At 39.3% G+C, this 18,467-nt stretch overlaps 1 protein-coding gene across 2 annotated transcripts in view; it reads right to left on the bottom strand.

Annotated features, from left to right (window-relative positions):
• Window positions 1–18,467, bottom strand: part of CSMD1 (CUB and Sushi multiple domains 1) — a 956,661-nt gene that overhangs the window by 445,792 nt on the left and 492,402 nt on the right. For both annotated transcript variants that reach the window (XM_081856635.1, XM_081856636.1), the window contains exons 4-5: window positions 12,883–13,077; window positions 1,237–1,444 (exon numbers count right to left, since the gene is read on the bottom strand). In XM_081856635.1, coding sequence (XP_081712761.1) covers window positions 1,237–1,444; window positions 12,883–13,077 — 403 coding nt within the window. The remainder of the gene's footprint in view (window positions 1–1,236; window positions 1,445–12,882; window positions 13,078–18,467) is intronic.

Here is an 18,467-nt window from a genome sequence, read left to right as displayed (position 1 = left end):
AGTTTGAATGTTCGTTAAAGACCTGACATCTAGAAGCACATTTGAAAAGGGGGGGGGGATGGACAAGCAACTAGTTTATAAATAAATGTGAGAAACATTGAACTACCTCTTTTCAAATGATGTTCTAAAGCTACATCCCCCTCATTCCTGAATGCTGCAGCACAAAAAACGTAGGACCAGTGTCATCAATATTCTTTGGTATCACTTTAATATCACAGAAATAATCACTATGACAACTGTTGGAAAATGTATGTGAAGTAAGCAAGTCTATTATCAAAACAATTTATTGGAATGAAAATAGAACTGAGGTAAGATAGGTATTAGAAACACTGTCTTTCGCTCCTGTTTTCAGTGGATTCAGTATTCAGCTGGATACTGAACAACTGCACACAACAAGTTTAATTTTAGGCATGTGATATCATTTACTATATTCAGAACACTATGTGAATTATGTTAACCATTCATGCTTCAGCCCAAATGAGTGGCGTACTCCAGAATTGTTCCTCAAAAAGCACTGGTGTGTGTGTGTGTGTGTGCTTAGATGTATGTGTGAACATGCTGATGAGTTTTAAATAGGGATGTCAGCAATAATGGATCGGGAACAGTTTTCAAAGAGTAGAAAGGTCAGCACAAGGGCAGAAACCTGGTATATGAGAAAACTGGTCCTATTAGCTAGAAGTTATTATTTGGTGAGATACTCTTAAAGTTCGCTAGACGTGCTGCTATCTAAATTGCAGTGGTTGTCACAAAGCGAGAAGTATCATTAAATGCAAAGCAACAGTCTCTGGTAGAGTCAGTTCTCTCTTTCATTCCCTCTCATCAAACTGAGAAGCACATTTCTACTCCACAAATCCTTAAAGTGTAATTATATATTAAGAGGTTATGATGACTCACAGAAAAATAATTCTGGATCCTTCCATTAGAGGGCAGTATCCTACCACATCATCATTCTGAACACATTTCTAAAGGTGTTTGTTTCATTCCTTGCTGTAACTTAACATTCCCCCCCCCCCAAGTAATTCACCATAAAGTATTTCTAAAATAGCATTAACAATATTTAGTTGACTAATGCATATGTATTCCTGATGGAACTGATACAGGCATTATTATCATCACGACAGCAATGACTACAACTTCAAAACAAACAACTTCAAACAATTTATGAATACACAATTTCGAATGGCTAAATTTTGAAGGCTTCTATAAATATGAAATGAGACCACTGTATTGACTTACCATATTGATGGTGCTTCAGTGCCACTGATCTCTAAGAAATCGTAGCCTTCCTCTAGTTGGAAATCCGTAAAAACTAAAGCAATGGTATCTCCTGGCTCAGCTAGAATGGTCCATGTGCAATCAGCATTGTTATCATACTCAGAAGGAAAGTGAGGACTTGAAATAATTCCACTTGTCCCACGGAGAGTTCCTCCACAAGCACCTTCAGCTGATTATAAAAAACAAATGCAATAGAATTGGTCACACTGCTAATATATTAACCATGTTAACAGCACCGTGGAAGGGGGTATATACAGAGATGAAGAAACACTATACATTTTATTATTTCTAAGAAGCATCAAGTGATCCCTGACATCTCCAGTTAAAAAAATAACAAGCAGTACATGTTAGAAAAGATCTCTGCCTGAGATGCCCTGTTTGAGCATTCATCCTGATTTATTTGCACAAAGCTTTTGCAGAGGTTATATGATCTCTGCTGTTTATTAAGGATCCATCATGATCTGTCAATCGAGAACGTTCAGCCAAAACACATATAAAAATAATAATAATAACAACAATAACAAGCACCACCACTGCTCTCACTTAATGTATGAGCTGAACAATATAACACAACACAATGGCCAATAACAATGGCACTAAACACTATTTATAGACTAATACAAATGATCAGAAATTACAACCAAAGTCTCTAAATCTTCTTCACCAGTCGCGGTAGAATAATTCAAAAAAAATGATATATACATAATCAGTCAACAAATATCGCCAGAACAGAGTTTCCAGATAACCAATCTGTTTCGTTCAATATGTAGTCATCAGTGACTACAGTATCGTATGAGCACTGATCCAGAACATATTTTCTACAGCATTTATATTTGCTTACATGTAAGATTGGCTTGTTAAGAAATTGAACTGCATCCTTCTCATATTAATTCTTACAAGTCTGGCTGATGAAGCATTGAACGTAATAGATTGGTTATCCGGAAACTCTGTTCCGGCAATATTTGGTGACTGATTGTGTATATATCAAACTTTTGAATTATTCTACTGTGACTGGAAATCAGCCCTGAGTACTCACTGGAAGGACAGATCCTGAAGCTGAGACTCCAATACTTTGGCCACCTCATGAGAAGAGAAGACTCCCTGGAAAAGACCCTGATTTTGGGAAAGATGGAGGGCACAAGGAGAAGGGGACGACAGAGGACGAGATGGTTGGACAGTGTTCTCGAAGCTACCAGCATGAGTTTGACCAAACTGCAGGAGGCAGTGGAAGACAGGAGTGCCTGGCGTGCTCTGGTCCATGGGGTCACGAAGAGTCAGACATGACTAAACGATTAAACAACAACAACAACTGTGACTGGTGAAGAAGATTTAGAGACTTTGGTTGTAATTTCTGATCATTTGTATTAGTCTATAAATAAATTAGTCTATAAATGTTATATTGTTCAGCTTGTCTATATTGCAACACAGGGGTTTGTTTATGGCTCACTCAATGTATGGCAGCTTCACGTGTTCCTATATGTTTTTGAGAAACAAATATGTATTCTCTGTGTGCATAATTTCATTGTGTTCATGTTTATATCATGGCATTGCACAGTATGCAGAACTTGGATTAAAGGTCAGCATTTTATTACTTCTCTGCTATTAACTATTAAGTCATGCATGGAGAATTTCCAGTTGCAACACAGCACAAAAGTATATGCCATGCAACAAAATATTTTTCACAAATAGACTGGAAGAATTATCACGGTGAATCATGCACAGCATTTTACAGGAAGCATTTTAAAGGAACAATTGTTACATTAGCGCTTGTATTATTAGTATAAAAACTTATGTAATTGCAAAGGAAGCCTTCTCTGCAGTTCAGCGGCATGAAAAATTAAAAGCTCATTAAGCTGCCTACGAAAACGGTAGCTGAAAACTAAAAGACAGCAATAATAAACAACGTGGTGTTTTGTCCTCCGCCCCCAGGAATGATAAAGCCCCTTTCACTTTTACACATTGTATTATTTTAACCTACATTGATCATGATTGTCCTTGTGGGTTATACTCATAATATCATTTTATATACACGTATGGAACTTGACAAGGTCTCTGGCTCAAGGAACCTATCAGCTAATGAAGATGTGTGCAATACAAAACAATTAAGGGATTAGATTCAAGTGGCTGCGAGCAACACCGTGGGTAGGTGGCCTGTGATCAAAGTCATGACAGAGGAATCAATTCCGGAAGGTACATTTTAAAAGAAGAAAGAATGGCTAGGCTTGTGCAGTCAGAAGGCAGATCCTACACACAGATAAGTGCTTTTCATTTGTTTCTCCATGCAACTGGCATTGCATAGAGGAGTAGCAATGGGCAAATCTGTCAACTTTGGTTTCTCTCAGTTTCTACTCCCCACCCAATAGTAGAATCTGTCTTCCACATTTCCATTTCAGTTTGTAATTCTTGGTTGTTTTTTAAGTCCTTGTGAAAACTCACCAGAATTATTCCAATTCAATGGCTTACTTCCTCTTTAGAACAAACTACAATTTGCCATCACTACTCCCAGTAGTGATGTGTGGAAGTGAGAGCTGGACCATAAAGAAGGCTGATCGCCAAAGAATTGATGCTTTTGAATTATGGTGCTGGAGGAGACTCTTGAGAATCCCACGGACTGCAAGAAGATCAAACTTATCCATTCTGAAGGAAATAAGCCCTGAGTGCTCACTGGAAGGACAGATCCTGAAGCTGAGGCTCCAATACTTTGACCACCTCATGAGAAAAGATGACTCCCTGGAAAAGACCCTGATGTTGGGAAAGATGGAGGGCACAAGGAGAAAGGGACGACAGAGGACAAGATGGTTGGACAGTGTTCTCGAAGCTACGAACATGAGTTTGACCAAACTGCGGGAGGCAGTGGAAGGCAGGAGTGCCTGGCGTGCTCTGGTCCATGGGGTCATGAAGAGTCGGACACAACTAAATGACTAAACAGCAACAATTTGCCATTGAAGCCAAAATAGCAATATACAATTTGTGCTTACCCTTCACGTAGGAATTGTTGGATTTCTGATTTATTTATTCCCTTTTTTGCCCAATCTTAAATTCAGTTATCAACATACCTGTATGCATTTGCTAAATTTTGCACACACACACACACACACACACACACACACAAAACCCTCAAGAAAATTTGTCAGCATTTTTGTGCTACTTTCTCCTAATAAACACATCTTTGCAAGCAATTTCCCCCTGTGCAATACGTATTTGTATGCTAGTATCACTAATATATTTGTTGTTATTTTGCAATGCTCCCCGGTATGGAGGTTCAGTTTCACAACACTGGCACCAAAAGGCCTGCCTCATGTCTCCACCAATCACACCTGCCATGGTAGTGGAACACAGGGTGGAGCTTCAGAAGATGACCACGGCTGCTGTGCAGATTCATGCAGGAATGATGGCAGGCATTGGGGAACTAACATCAATACAATAGATATCCCATAGAGCTCTCATTTGTGGCAAATGATGCACATGGTCTTTTGTCCTGCCAAGGACCATGGGACTCAGCAGGAAGACTGAAATTTCACTAGAAATAAAAACTCCCCTGTTTAGGGAAGTTTTTAATGACTGATGTTTTAATGAATTTGTAATCTTTTGTTTGAAGCTGCCAAGAGTGGCTGGGGAAACCCAGCCAGATGGGTGGGATATTATTATTATTATTATTATTATTATTATTATTATTATTATTATTATTATCATCTCAGTGCAGCCTCTCCTGTGTTTTCTCCTCACCTGGAAATTGAATGTATGAAACACCCCTTTCAACCTTTTGGGTTTTAAAGTGGTACATCAAAATATGTTTTATTGTAGAATTGTAGAATAGAAAAGGGACCAGGATGATCATCTAGTCCAATCTACTGCAATGCAGGAATCTTTGACCCAACGTGGGGCTTGAACTCATAACCCAGCGTCTCATGCTCTACTGTCTGAGCTATCATACAAGACACATTTTAAAAACAATATAAATTCTGCTTCAAAGACTTGTCCTTTCTGCCTCTGATGCAGGCAATTTAGTGAAATGCCCAATTCACTGGAATTTTAAAAAATGCTATCTTCTTGAAACATTCCTGTAAATGCACCCCATCGCACCCTTTAGAATATTACTTTTTCAGTGTTAGCCAGAAGGTGATAAAGAACTATTGCCCAAATAGAAGCGCATTGACAATATCACTTGGCCCCATAAATATAGTTGTCTTTTAAAAGAAGCATTCAGAGAATAGCTTGCTGTCTTTTATAAAGCACCTTCTCTATTTATATTGCTATATATCTGCAATCCTTGTGTGCTGCATAATGTTCAAGACAGTTCTGCTGTGCACTATCCTCCATTCTTTGGGGATGACACAAGGAGCCTTAGGATAAGCCTGTTAGAAGCCAATCAAAACTTCGTGAAATAAATGAGCAATTAAAGAGCACATCTGTGCACTTTTCATCTCAGGAACGCGAGTATGAATGGGGGGAAACGGAGCTATCCCCGCACTACTTAAATATGCAAAGAACTGAGGTCTGTGGTTATCAAGACAGTCTGTGCGGAAATCCAAACCAAACCTGACATCACCTTAGAATCCCTCTACCTGAAATTATTTATAGTGCTTATTGCTGCAAGCAACAGCACGCTGAAAGGATGTGGCAAGGCAAAAAGAACTCCCTTTACATTTCACATTTCACTTTTTCGTTTTCTCCCTACTTTCTGCATTTACTTTCCTTGTTTTTACAGGTTACTGCTTGGTCACAGCACAGACCTGATTTGAGAGGGGTGGGGGGTGATTCAACTAGCAAATTGTAAATCTGACCCCTCTCCCCCTTCCCACAACCCACTCCGCTAAAGACAACAAAGGAAATTCACAATCTACCATGCCAAATATTGTCTGGAAATGCTTTTAACTATTTCATTTGATGATGAGAATTCAAGTGGTTGATGTGCCTTTCAAGTTCCAAGCACTTCAGTTTATGTTATCTTCTGCTCCAGCAAAGAAAATAACTTGACAAATGACATGCCAATACTTCAGTGCACAAAACTAATACAGAGATATTGATTTCCAGTGAGGTCAACATCAATGCAAGAATTGGACTAAATCATAAGTGACCTTGGAACTCAAAGAGGCATATTCTAACGTTTTTATCTTGTTACTGTTTTATTGCTGTCATCCTTTTTAAGAGTCACAGTGCCTATCCTGGATTTTAACAGCAAGAAAAATGAGACACAGCAGGTAACAAGTATGTTCCCTTGTGGACTTTTGAGTACTTGAACAAACCTGTCCATCTCTGGCCTAGGTCATTGCAATTTAAGTTCATAAAAACTCACTGCAGCTTTTGCAAACCCTCTGTACTATTGCAGTCATAATATGGTGCAATCCTATTTCCTATACAAAAATAGCTCCAAGCCCAATGGGACTTATACCCTGATAAGTGAGCATCACTACAGTGGTTGTGAACTTTTGGGGGTACATTAGAACATTTGGGAATTTGACATAATGCTGTGACACCAACCCTTCTGTTTGTTTTTCTTGCCCTTCTCCAAGGTCACTGTCCTCCCTGTAAAAAGGTAAAGGGACCCCTGACCATTAGGTCCAGTCGTGACCGACTCTAGGGTTGCAGCGCTCATGTTGCTTTATTGGCCATTGGAGCCGGCGTTTATCTGCAGACAGCTTCCGGGTCATGTGGCCAGCATGACAAAGCCACTTCTGGCTAACCAGAGCAGCACACAGAAACACCGTTTACCTTCCCGCCGGAGCAGTACCTATTTATCTACTTGCACTTTGACGTGCTTTCGAACTGCAGGAGCAGGGACCGAGCAACGGGAGCTCATCCCGTCGTGGGGATTTGAACCGCTGACCTTCTAATCGGCAAGTCCTAGGCTCAGTGGTTTAACCCACAGTGCCACCCGTGTCCCGTCCTCCCTGTAGACAGATAGAATTCACGTGCATGCACATACACATGCAGAAGCACACTGCAGCATCAAACTGGAATGACTTTGGTAGACCACGTAGTAAAAACCAGAGATCTGCTGCTCGCTGGCACCAGGAAAACAGTGGTCCAAGGCTTGGTTGCCGATCTGAGCCTTGAAAATGTAAAGAAGGCTGAAAAAGGAATTTGGAAACATCACTTTTCAAGCTTCTTCCTGCAGCTTTTTAAGGGCTGAAGAACTTGCCGCTTTCTGACAAAGGTGCCTCTCTGTGTGTGCTCCTTGCACCAAAGGAACTCTTCAAGGAGATGCCACATTTGTGCCCTCTGGAGTAAAGGACTGCAGCCTCAGTTAATTTTCATAACCAAATGGCACTCACTAAGTGGCTCATACCTATCAAGCAAGTGGTGTGGTAATAGAGAGATAAATAAAACTTAACAAGTGTGAGAAATGATAAATGTTGCCTCTTCATGGCTTATAAGAAATAAGATGTTTAGTTCACTTCTATTCAGCACATGTAACAGACTGCACCTATAGCCATTCACTTTACCTATAGCTTAAATGATAAAGTGAATAACTGTATTAAAAGCTCTGTTTTGCTCCTCTCACATAAAAGCAAGTTCTGAAGGCATGAATCTAGCAGCTAAGTTAACCATTAACCACAAAAGCAGAAAGTACAGCACAGGTTCAAAAATGCCCAAGATCACAGGACGCAGTGTGTAGTCAGCATAAACACAAAAGTTCCACATATCAAGGTTGGGTGTTTAACACCTGTTGCTAAACTAATAATAATAATAATAATAATAATAATAATAATAATAATAATAATTTATTTATACCCCGCCACTCTGGGCGGCTTCCAACAAAATATTAAAATACAATAGTCTATTAAACATTAAAGGCTTCCCTAAACAGGGCTGCCTTCAGAAGTCTTCTAAAAGTCTGGTAGTTGTTTTTCTCTTGGACATCTGGTGAGAGGGCATTCCACAGGGCGGGTGCCACTACTGAGAAGGCCCTCTGCCTGGTTCCCTGTAACTTGGCTTCTCGCAGCGAGGGAACCGCCAGAAGGCTCTCGGCGCTGGACCTCAGTGTCCGGGCAGAACGATGGGGGTGGAGACACTCCTTCAGGTATACTGGACTGAGGTGTGAAGGTCACACATACAATGTTGTGGTTAACACCTGTTGCTAAATTGACACTTGTACAAAAGGTCAGATAAAGGTGAAGCGTGGCAATGGAACATTTGTGGTTAAAATGTGTTATGGAAACTACCATATTTGTATTATGATTGATGAGGGAAATAGGGGTGCTGTTACTAGTTGGGACTTTCCACACCTTCTCTGTGAGGGAGGGGAAAGAGGGACTTAGGGGCTTTAAAAGTTGTGTGTAACCTCTTGATCCTTGTGGTTACTGTCTCTTTATGCTGCAGCCACCCGTTTGCAAATGTATTAATAAAATCTTCCTATATTACCAAATTTGTCCAAGATCATTTTTATTAAAGGCTCTCAAGGCACAAAAAGTCTTGGGGACCATTTAGGCCAGGGGTAGGCAACCTAAGGCCCAGGGGCCGGATGCGGCCCAATCGCGTTCTCAATCCGGCCTGTGGATGGTCCGAGAATCAGCATGTTTTTACATGAGTAGAATGTGTCCTTTTATTTAAAATGCATCTCTGGGTTATTTGTGGGGCATAGGAATTTGTTCATTCCCCCCCCCCAAATATGGTCTGCCCCCCACGTGGTCTGAGGGACAGTGGACCAGCCCATGGCTGAAAAAGGTTGCTGACCCCTGATTTAGGCCCTGATTTCAGATTATTAAGACTGTTCTGCTCAGTCTCATGCTGCATGGTCCTAGTTCGAGATAACATTTCAAGATTCATTTTACTTTGGTGTACTGCAACGTAACTGATGGAAACATGGTTCATATTTTGAATATTACAAAACATGAGGGAGTCATTAAGAAGTGCCAGGATTTCCTCTCCCCTGTTCCTTCAGTGGCTTTCCCTTGCAATTTATCACCAGCAAAAGAATAGATACAATTAAAAACTTGACTGGCATATTATAAAGCTCTTGCAAGTGACATATTGTCATTTCCAGCCACATTATGTAAGGCTTATCAGTTAAAGGAAATTGCAGCTTTAGACAGCTCCAAATGAACCATACATTATTTACTAAGCCTTATTAAAAGTATCTGCAAAGTCACTACTGGTTCTCTATTAGATGTCATTTTTCTATAATTCTTGGGGATTTAAAAAATAAATAAATATGCACAGTGATCCAGTTCCTTAGCTCAGCAAAACAAAAAAGTAAAGCAGTCAAAGCTACTTCTAAAGACCTCTGCCCTCAGACATCTGTAGCCTATTGTTTGTATTTTATTAGCCGTTTATTGAAATTATATGCTCTGCACTGACATTTTAAAACATCCCATTGCTATCATTAAATCATACATATCTGGGCCAAACTGGCAATTCATCAAGTCAGCTCGCAGAATTTGGAAACATTCAAAGGAAGCTGTTGCACTGATGTAGATAATTACATATTAGCCATGGCATTGATCTGTGCATCCAGATGACTTCTGCTACCTCTAAGAAAAAGGCAACCTAATGCTCATAATTGAAAGATCAAATAGGGCCTGAAGAAAAAGGAAAGGAAAGCTTTACATGTATCCTCTCTTACAGCTAAGGTACTAAAGGCAAATATGCTGACCATCTTATGAAACATTATTATTTTTTCTTTACTCCAAGGCTTCCATTGACCTTTAAGGATTGTCTTCTCATGAGCACCTAGGAAGCACCTGCAGACTGCTAGAGAAACTGTAGTTTGAAGCGCTTATTTTGGACCCTTTTTTGGTGAATGCGAGAGGACTGGGAATGAAAGTTGTAAAAACACTGCCTAGCAAATGGAGAAATAGCTGGATATCATTCTGGAGTGCATACTCTGAACATTTTAAATAATTGTTATATACATAATTGGCAGACATAATTGGATTAAGGACGATGCACAAAGGAAAGCGATGAATTGAAGATGAAGGGCTCTGTCCGAGGGGCAGGGAAGAGAAGATATTCCAGGGCAGGAGGCTGTGGGAAGAGGTGGAATTTCCCAGGTGAGAGAACTGGGAGGGTTCACTCTTCTGTGTGTGGAATAATTTTGATACAGGGCATTAGTTCTTCTCTTCTTTCTTCCCTTCCCTTCCTTATTCTTGCTTTTTCTGTTTTTTCTTTTCTAGGTAAGTGTGATTTTTTAATTGTAGTTTATGTTGAAAACTTTTAATAAAAATGGATGGAAAACGAAAAGAAAAGGAGAAGTGATGTAATGGTGTGGCTCGGCGGGGGACTTCAAATGACTAAGGCTAGGGGAGGACTTCTGTTTGATTCTCTTTTTAATGAGAATTTGGATATACTAGAGAAAAAGCCTACTGGAAACCACTGCAGGACACTAATAACACCCTGGAAATGGATATTCTCAGTTTGGGCAATTTGAATTGCAATTCTGTTTTGTTTAGTAAGCACATTTATAATTACTTAACAAGAGGAACTATTATAATTTTAAGTATTAAGCGAAATAATTGAAAAGTTAACCATTTTCAAATATAAGCAAAATAATCCTGATTTGTATGACTCAGCAACATTAACAGAGAAAGGAGTTATAAGAATACTATACATTTTTTTCAGATTTCAGTATGTACCGATATATGTGAACTATATTACAATGAAAGCTATGTGATCCAGCAAGAGTTAAGCACTTCTAAAGCCAATTAATTTCATTTCCAGATGAAATCAGTTAAACTGAAGGCAGCCTAAACTCATGCTTACTCAGTGCTTAATTTCAGCTAGAATTGGAGATGGGAGAGAAATTTTATTTTGTTTGCATTTTAATTCACATTCAAACAAATACATGAACTGAAACCCTGAATCCTTTTGCAATCCAGTTTTTTAACCAAACAATATGTAAGAGCAATATGTAGCAAAACGAGTGCATAAAATGCATATGTTAGTGAAAATAACATCCAATAAAGTTTTATATCAAGGAAAATGCCTGGCAAAAATGTGTTGATCACTTAACACTGAATACAAAAAAGTGTTTATTAGGAGAAATTAGCATGAAAATGGTGGCGAATTTTCAGGAGAAAATAAAAAAAAATCACAAATTGCTTTGGAAATCTGGACAACAGATTTTAATACTGGAAAAATAAGAAACTAAGAGAAACTGAATTGACATATTTGCCCCTCCTCAGGTAGACAACACTCAATATACTGTACTCATATCCCATCCTAAGTAATATATCGTTTGACACCTTCTTTGTTTTCACAATAAGCTAATTTCTTTCCTTAGTTCAGAGAATGATATATACATTACTTGTCAAATCAATATTTAAACTCGGAATTGATTTCTCACAAAGAGACACACACAGAGTACCAGATTGAAACCAGCTGCTTCTGATCAATGTTAATGAATTGTGCTGCCCCAATAATGGTAATCCTACAAATGATAGTAACTCTAGGAGTAAACTGATTTCTTTAACTATTTTCGGTAGGATAGTTTCTTGATTAAGAACCCTAAGATCCCATCTAATAATGATCTCCACGGCCACCATGCTTTTATCAGTGTAAGTGCTTGCGCTTGTCAAAAACAGCAACAGAATAATTGCCATGTTTAATGTGCAATGGGAAAACTGGGTCACTGGAATCAAACTACAGCAAGGATTCGCGTATTACAGAATTAGAAGGTGTACTTGCAGTTGATTCAGACACCTTCTGGCATCCATCTTAGCTGTAAATCCTGGAAGACCTGCTCCCTGCCTTGCAGACCTTCCCTACTTGTCTTGCAAGAGTTGAGCCCTGACTGACTCCAGCTACAAAAAACTGAATCTGCTGAACAGACTCTGGGGCTGGGGTGTTGTTTGGAGGCTTCTGCTGTTGGGGGTTGTTTCTGATTCTGTATCTTTATTTTATAGCTTGGGATTTATGTGGGAATTGTTCTGTTTGTATTTTTAAAATATTTATGACTACTTTTGTTATCTTGCAGTTATGTCTTTTTTTCATGTGGCAATCTGCCTCGAGCATGGTTTGAACTGTGGAAATGCAGCATATAAATAAAGTTATGTATGAATTGATGTAGTATCCAATAAACTATGAAACAGAAACAATATTGGACTGTATGTTAACTAGAAATCTGTAAGAATCCATAGTGAAATGCTGTTGGTCCCAGTCCACATGCACCAGATGACTATAATATGCACACAGTTTGAAAGAAAATTGTTGTTTCCTCTCATATGTTGCACAGAATATGTAATGTACCTAGGTGCACATATTAGTTTGTCATGACATATTGTGCAGTCCTAAGTGGCTGAAATAAATGGTACCATTAGCTAATCTTGGGGACATGGTTTAAGGAATGGACCAGAGGGAAGACCTCTTTCCTGTGAAAACCAGTCACACACAGGCCTTGGCCTCAGTCAATGCTGGAAAACATTTCCCAAATTCCTACCTTACTCAGCACAGAAAATCCCAGGCATCAAGCCAGTCTATTTTCCGCAATTCTCCTTTGCCATGGGACCAATATAATATGGAGTCTTGGCTCATCCCAGACCACATCAACAAACTTGGAACATATTTATTTATTTTTGGGACATTTGTTTGGTCATTCTATGAATGACATATTCATTTCAGATCATTATTTCACAATAGGTTTCACAAGGTTCATGCTAGAAATCTTACCTCTGCAAAATGGAACTGGAAAATCCCATGATGCTCCATTTCCAGGACTCATGATACATGTCAACATAGCATGGCCTTCGAGGATATAGCCGGACATGCAGCTGTACCGAATTTTATCTCCAATGTTGAATCTTGTGCCATGAAGAACTCCTTTTGGTATTTCGCCAGGATTGCCGCATGTATGGCTAGGCAGCACTGATGAAGAAAAGGAATAGATTTTATTAAGGTAGAATGTACAGAATAAAAACAAATAGCATTTAATTGGCTGAGACTTCATTGTGCAATAAGTATACATATACATAACTTTTTGTTTCTCTGCTTTCACTTAGAGCAAATAACTTGTTCCTTAAGATAATGAAACATTGTTCCTTAGGAAATAAATATTCAATATATCAGATAAATACAATTTTGTATAGAAATTTAGGGTGGTATCTCCGGACATCTAACTCTCAGGAAAATGCATTTAGGATTGCAGTATAAATTGTGTGAAGCAGCGTAATAGTATTCTGTTCAGCTCCTTATTTGATTTTTACTAGAAATATAGATCTGCTTCCAAGGAACTTGGAGAACTATTCTTTCCAATGTGCCACAGGAAAGCAACACACTGTACTGATACATAGTCTAAAAATTTCCAAAGATTTCAGTATTTGCATTTATACGTGGCACCAGGAACAAGTTCTGGGTATGAAAATAACCAATAATACATTTCCTTGAAGAGTCTGAATTTTGGTAATGTTCAGCTCCTTTCCAAGCAGAGGAGCCAACCTGAGCCCCAGGTTATGGGTGCCCAGTGTATGTGACCCCTATAGTTGGCACCCCTGTTTCCAAGGAAAGAGTAGATACTCTAAACAACAACAGCAGCAGCATCATAAACAATAGCAACTGGGCAGTTACAGCAGCCCTGCAAAACTAGGCAGAACATTAACAACCTATTTGTCCAACCAGACACAGGTTTGTAATGGGTGGGACACGGATAACCACTACATAGCCACACAGAACTGTGTTGGTAAGGTGGAACTGAAACAAATCCAAAGTGTTTCTCATCCCAGTGCTGAAACACTGATTTCTTTCCCCCACCCCCAAACCTTATATCACATAATTTCTTGAGTGATAAATCTGGCAGGAGGTGCTAATAATAGCTCTGAAATGGTTTACCTTAGTACTAGAGACAGCCAATGATTAATCCAGCACAAATATATAATGTGTTTAACTTGTATTGAAAGCAATGAAATTTTAATCAATTGACTGAGAAAGCCAGCTCAAGTCAATGGATTTAAGGGTACTTAACTTTGGCTTCAGTTGCAGCCACAGTCTGTTAGAATACTGATCCTACATTTGCCATAGCATTGAGTGTGTGTCTGAATCTTACACAGTAACTGCTACCAGTAGCAGAATCTTCATTCTATGAAACCTACTTGCAAAAATAACCATTTGGATAATCTTAGCTCTAGTGTGACACTGTTGGATGACATGTAGCTAAATCTGGTTTTACTGGAACACACAGCTTATGCCTCCTTTGCTTCAAATGAGGGATGGGGGGCCTATGACCCTCCAGATTTTGTTGGACTATAATTTCCACCATCCCTTACAATACATTGACAATACTGTTTGGGGCTGATATGAGTCCAGCAACATCTGGACGGCCACTTGTAGTTGCTTGGTCTATATTATTGTTTATACAGGTTTTTTAAAAAATGTGTCTATACTCAGACACTGTCTATTTCCTATATGTAACATTGCCCCCTTGGGCATAAAGTACTCCAGCTTGTTCCAACTGTTTGTTTGTTTTGCACTTTCTTCATGAGTGATGGGTATAGACATGAGATATGAACACTGGCTTGAATCACTGAAAGCATCTTCCTGTATTATCAAAGGCTCAGTCATGCAGATGCACAAGGAGAGGTGGCCCAAAACATTTTGTTGCCTGAGGCAGAGGATACAAACCAAGTGGAACCTCCTACTATCTTGGTTAAAAAAATAAGAAACTGCCTTTTGATGGCAGTCTAAAATTCTGAGCCAGGATGCCTCACCCATCAGCTGGCTATATATAGAAGTGCCTCACCTTTTGCTTGCTGCATTACTGCTATAATACTCAAAGTGGCACTCAAGTAGGTATGACTGCAAGATAGATGAAGCTTGCAGATCTTAGGTACACAAGTTTACTGCTGAGAAACAAAGCAAAATAGCAGTACCTGACCCCAGAGCCTTCTGCCTGCAAAACAGGTGCTCTCTAGTCTTCGGTAGTAAGACTTGTGTCAGTCAGAACCCAAATAATGGGAATGGGAATGATATATAACACACTACCCATGAAGGCTTGAGGAATGGCTTTCTTCAGACTGCAAGGCAGATGTGGGCAGGCAGAAAAAGATTAAACAGATTTCTAGATTCAAGGTCAAGTCTGTTAGCTGCCACACTACAAGACTGGTGTTAACATAGGCTCCAGGGGGCCGAGGCTCTTTGCCCCTCCCCCCCAATTGTTGAAGTCAAATGTACAAGCGTGACATCAGGACGTCACATTGGGCTCCCTCCATGTTCTTAGGAAGATGGCGCCTTAGGGTGTTAACATATATAAACACCAAACTAACCAAAATATTCTCACATTCTTTTTCATTTCGTTAGTATGCTTTTAATAGAGTATTAGATTAGCTGGGCGGCTGAGGAAGGATTCCCAGCCTACCATAAAACAGAGATGCATTTTTCAAATCCTTAGATTGCAATAGAAGAGAGCAAGCAGAACTACATAACTTCAACAGCAGGAAGCTAGCAAAAGAAGTTAGCAAAAGAAAAAGAAAAGAAAAGAAAAGAACCAGCTCTGACCACTTAACTTCTACTGATGGAGAAGAGCATCTACACCCAGAACAACTATACTTTATCACTTTATACATGCTGTCTCCACTCCAATAACTACGAGTATAATTATAGGACAATGTCTAAAAAAAAACCTTGTTTGGGGAGGGGAAAAAATGTTTTCATGAGTTTTATTCTTCCTACAGATGCTTTCGACTACAACTCCCATCATTCCTGACAACTGGGGAGCTGTAGCCCATGACATCGTGTTGGCTACCCCTGGTCTATATAGTTATTGCTCCTTTAGTGCTACCCTCAGCAATTTCTTCATCTATATTTTATAGTGCTGCTGCTTTGTGAGGATTTCCACCTACCTTCTTCTCTGTGTCATAACACATATCAGGGAGATAGAAAGCTTTCCTTGGATGAAATGAAACTGCTGATCAGGCATTGTTTTCTCATTTGAGATGCCTCCCAGGCCCTCGGTATCACTCTGTTACTATCTTTTCAATTTCCCAGAGACCTAAGTTAGTCATAAGAGCCGGGGGAGAGCCTGAGAGAAGAATCTGCCTGTCCACTGGGAAACAATTGAGACGTATCCCTTTGCAAGTCAAAGATACAGGACAGGGCATAATGTCTTGGAAGAAAAGGCATTTTAGAAAGCTAATCTGAATTTGAACTGAGAAAAACAAAACAGGCGCAAATTTTGTAGAACATAAGCAATCCCCTGGACAACAAGAGAAAGCCAGAAAGCCATTACTGTTTGGGTACTACAGAGTTTCAGGCAATAACATTTAAAACAAAAAACAAAAAACAGAAAACTCAAGGGTGATGACTTCTAATGGTCAACTTCAATTAAAATGCCCTCTGAGTTATTAGCTGGTTTGGATTTTAATCCAACTATTGGAAGATCCACCCCATACATTTAAGGCTCACCCAGTACACATGACTTCTCTGAAAGAAACCTGAGAACTGTGATTTATTCCGGCTGCTGGAAACTGTAGTTCTGAGCGGGGCAAACTACGCTTCCTAGGATTCTTTGGAGGAAGTCATGTGCTTTGGATGTGTTTTAAATGTATGGTGTGGATCTGCCCCCATTGGATTAAAATCCAGGAGGCATGGATTGGGTCGATTCATGTCAGAATTGACAAAGACTGAATTCCTCAAGCAACTCTTCCATACACACATCCTACCCTGCACAATGCTGCTACCATGAGATCCGACAGTAGGTGCTCACAATGAGGAAATCAGTTATAAAATTCAGGGAATATGCCCCTTCCCTCATTTCCTCTTTCCCACCCCCACCCCCTATACACTTTGTCAGTGCAATCAGCTTTATGTTACCACTGTTTTACTACTTGCGATTTGTATTCATAAATCTGTTTGGGTTGGAACAGAATCGATTTGGTTATTTTACACTGTAGCTTGTTTTTATCAAACTAAATAAAGAGAAATTCATGAGGCAATAAATCAAGCTTGTCTTTTGTGATTCTTTTCCTCCTCAAAAAAATAATAATCTATAAATACTCTTTATTACTTCTCAACAGAAATGGGATGTTTTGTAAAGCACAGCAGAATTCAGAACTCCATGATATCAGCTTACCTTTGCACTCCTATCATATTACAACTTGCAGCGGAAACTGCTATGCAGTGGGGTTATTTCAACCAAAACATGACACTTGATATCACAACTGTTTTGACAGGTATTGATTTTAAGGTTTACCTTCATCTTCAATATGGCTCTTACAGCTGTTCTAGAGACAGGTTGCAAGTGGCTTGAAAATTCTGCTTTGAATAATTAAAGCTTACACTACAAAATGTCACAACATCGTTTGTTCAGCCTGGCTTGCCTTTAAACCTCAATATTTCTAATTTTAACTTTCATTTAAGCAAGTGACCTACTTTATTTGGGTTGGAAGGGATTCCAGCATATCATCTTCCCTTATATACTTTCCCAGAACTAGATATAAGATACACCGTGAATACATGGTGGCTGCAGATATCCTAAACCCTAAGGGCACACAGAGGCATCAGTGATCATTCAGAGACGAGTGAGAAAATAAGTAATTTTCTCTTCTAGAGAAAATATCTAGAACAGTGCAGCCTAATCTCCTTCATAAAATTTCAGCCTATGTGAGAAATAAAGGGGTGATCTAATCTGTCATGTTTTTACACATACTTAAATTCACATGTTTAGCCATAATTCCCTTCCATTTAAATAACAGCTTGTGGGTTTTGGGGTTGTTTTTTCTTTCTTGAGATAATAATCTCAAAATACTATGTAATACATCTTTGGCTTTAAAATAATAATAATACATGTTTAAACACATCAGTTGATACATTTACACTAATACAGATACAATTCTGCAATACTCAGAGAAGCGCAAACTGTGGCGAATAGCTCATTTTCAATCACTTTATCAGCCCTAGAGGTGAAGATCAGGCCATTTTTTTTTTGTATAGGGACTCATAAAGACGGAACTCCTCAAGCACTCCTGTACAAAAAAAGTCGTGAGGTATGCCTGCACTGCAAACAAGTTCTTACTGAAATGCCAAGGTCTTCTGAATGTGCCTTGTGACAACAAAATAAAGCATAGCACATGTGTATGACGAGTATGGTGTCAACCACAGCTTATTACCTCTCTGAATTGAATTGTGAGAAAATGGGCCAGTTTAAACCATAATTTATCCCAGGGGTGTAAGAAACATTTTAGCTCTGGTAGGGAAAATCACATGACATCCCTATGACATCACATGGTTGACAGGTGGGTTGGCCAGCCCAGCTGTCAAAATCCTTC

This window comes from Podarcis erhardii (assembly GCF_964252035.2).
Source record: "Podarcis erhardii genome assembly, chromosome: 3".
In the NCBI taxonomy this organism is placed as follows: domain Eukaryota; kingdom Metazoa; phylum Chordata; class Lepidosauria; order Squamata; family Lacertidae; genus Podarcis; species Podarcis erhardii.
Note: the sequence above shows the minus strand (reverse complement) of the source record. Positions and strands in the feature narration are given on the sequence as shown.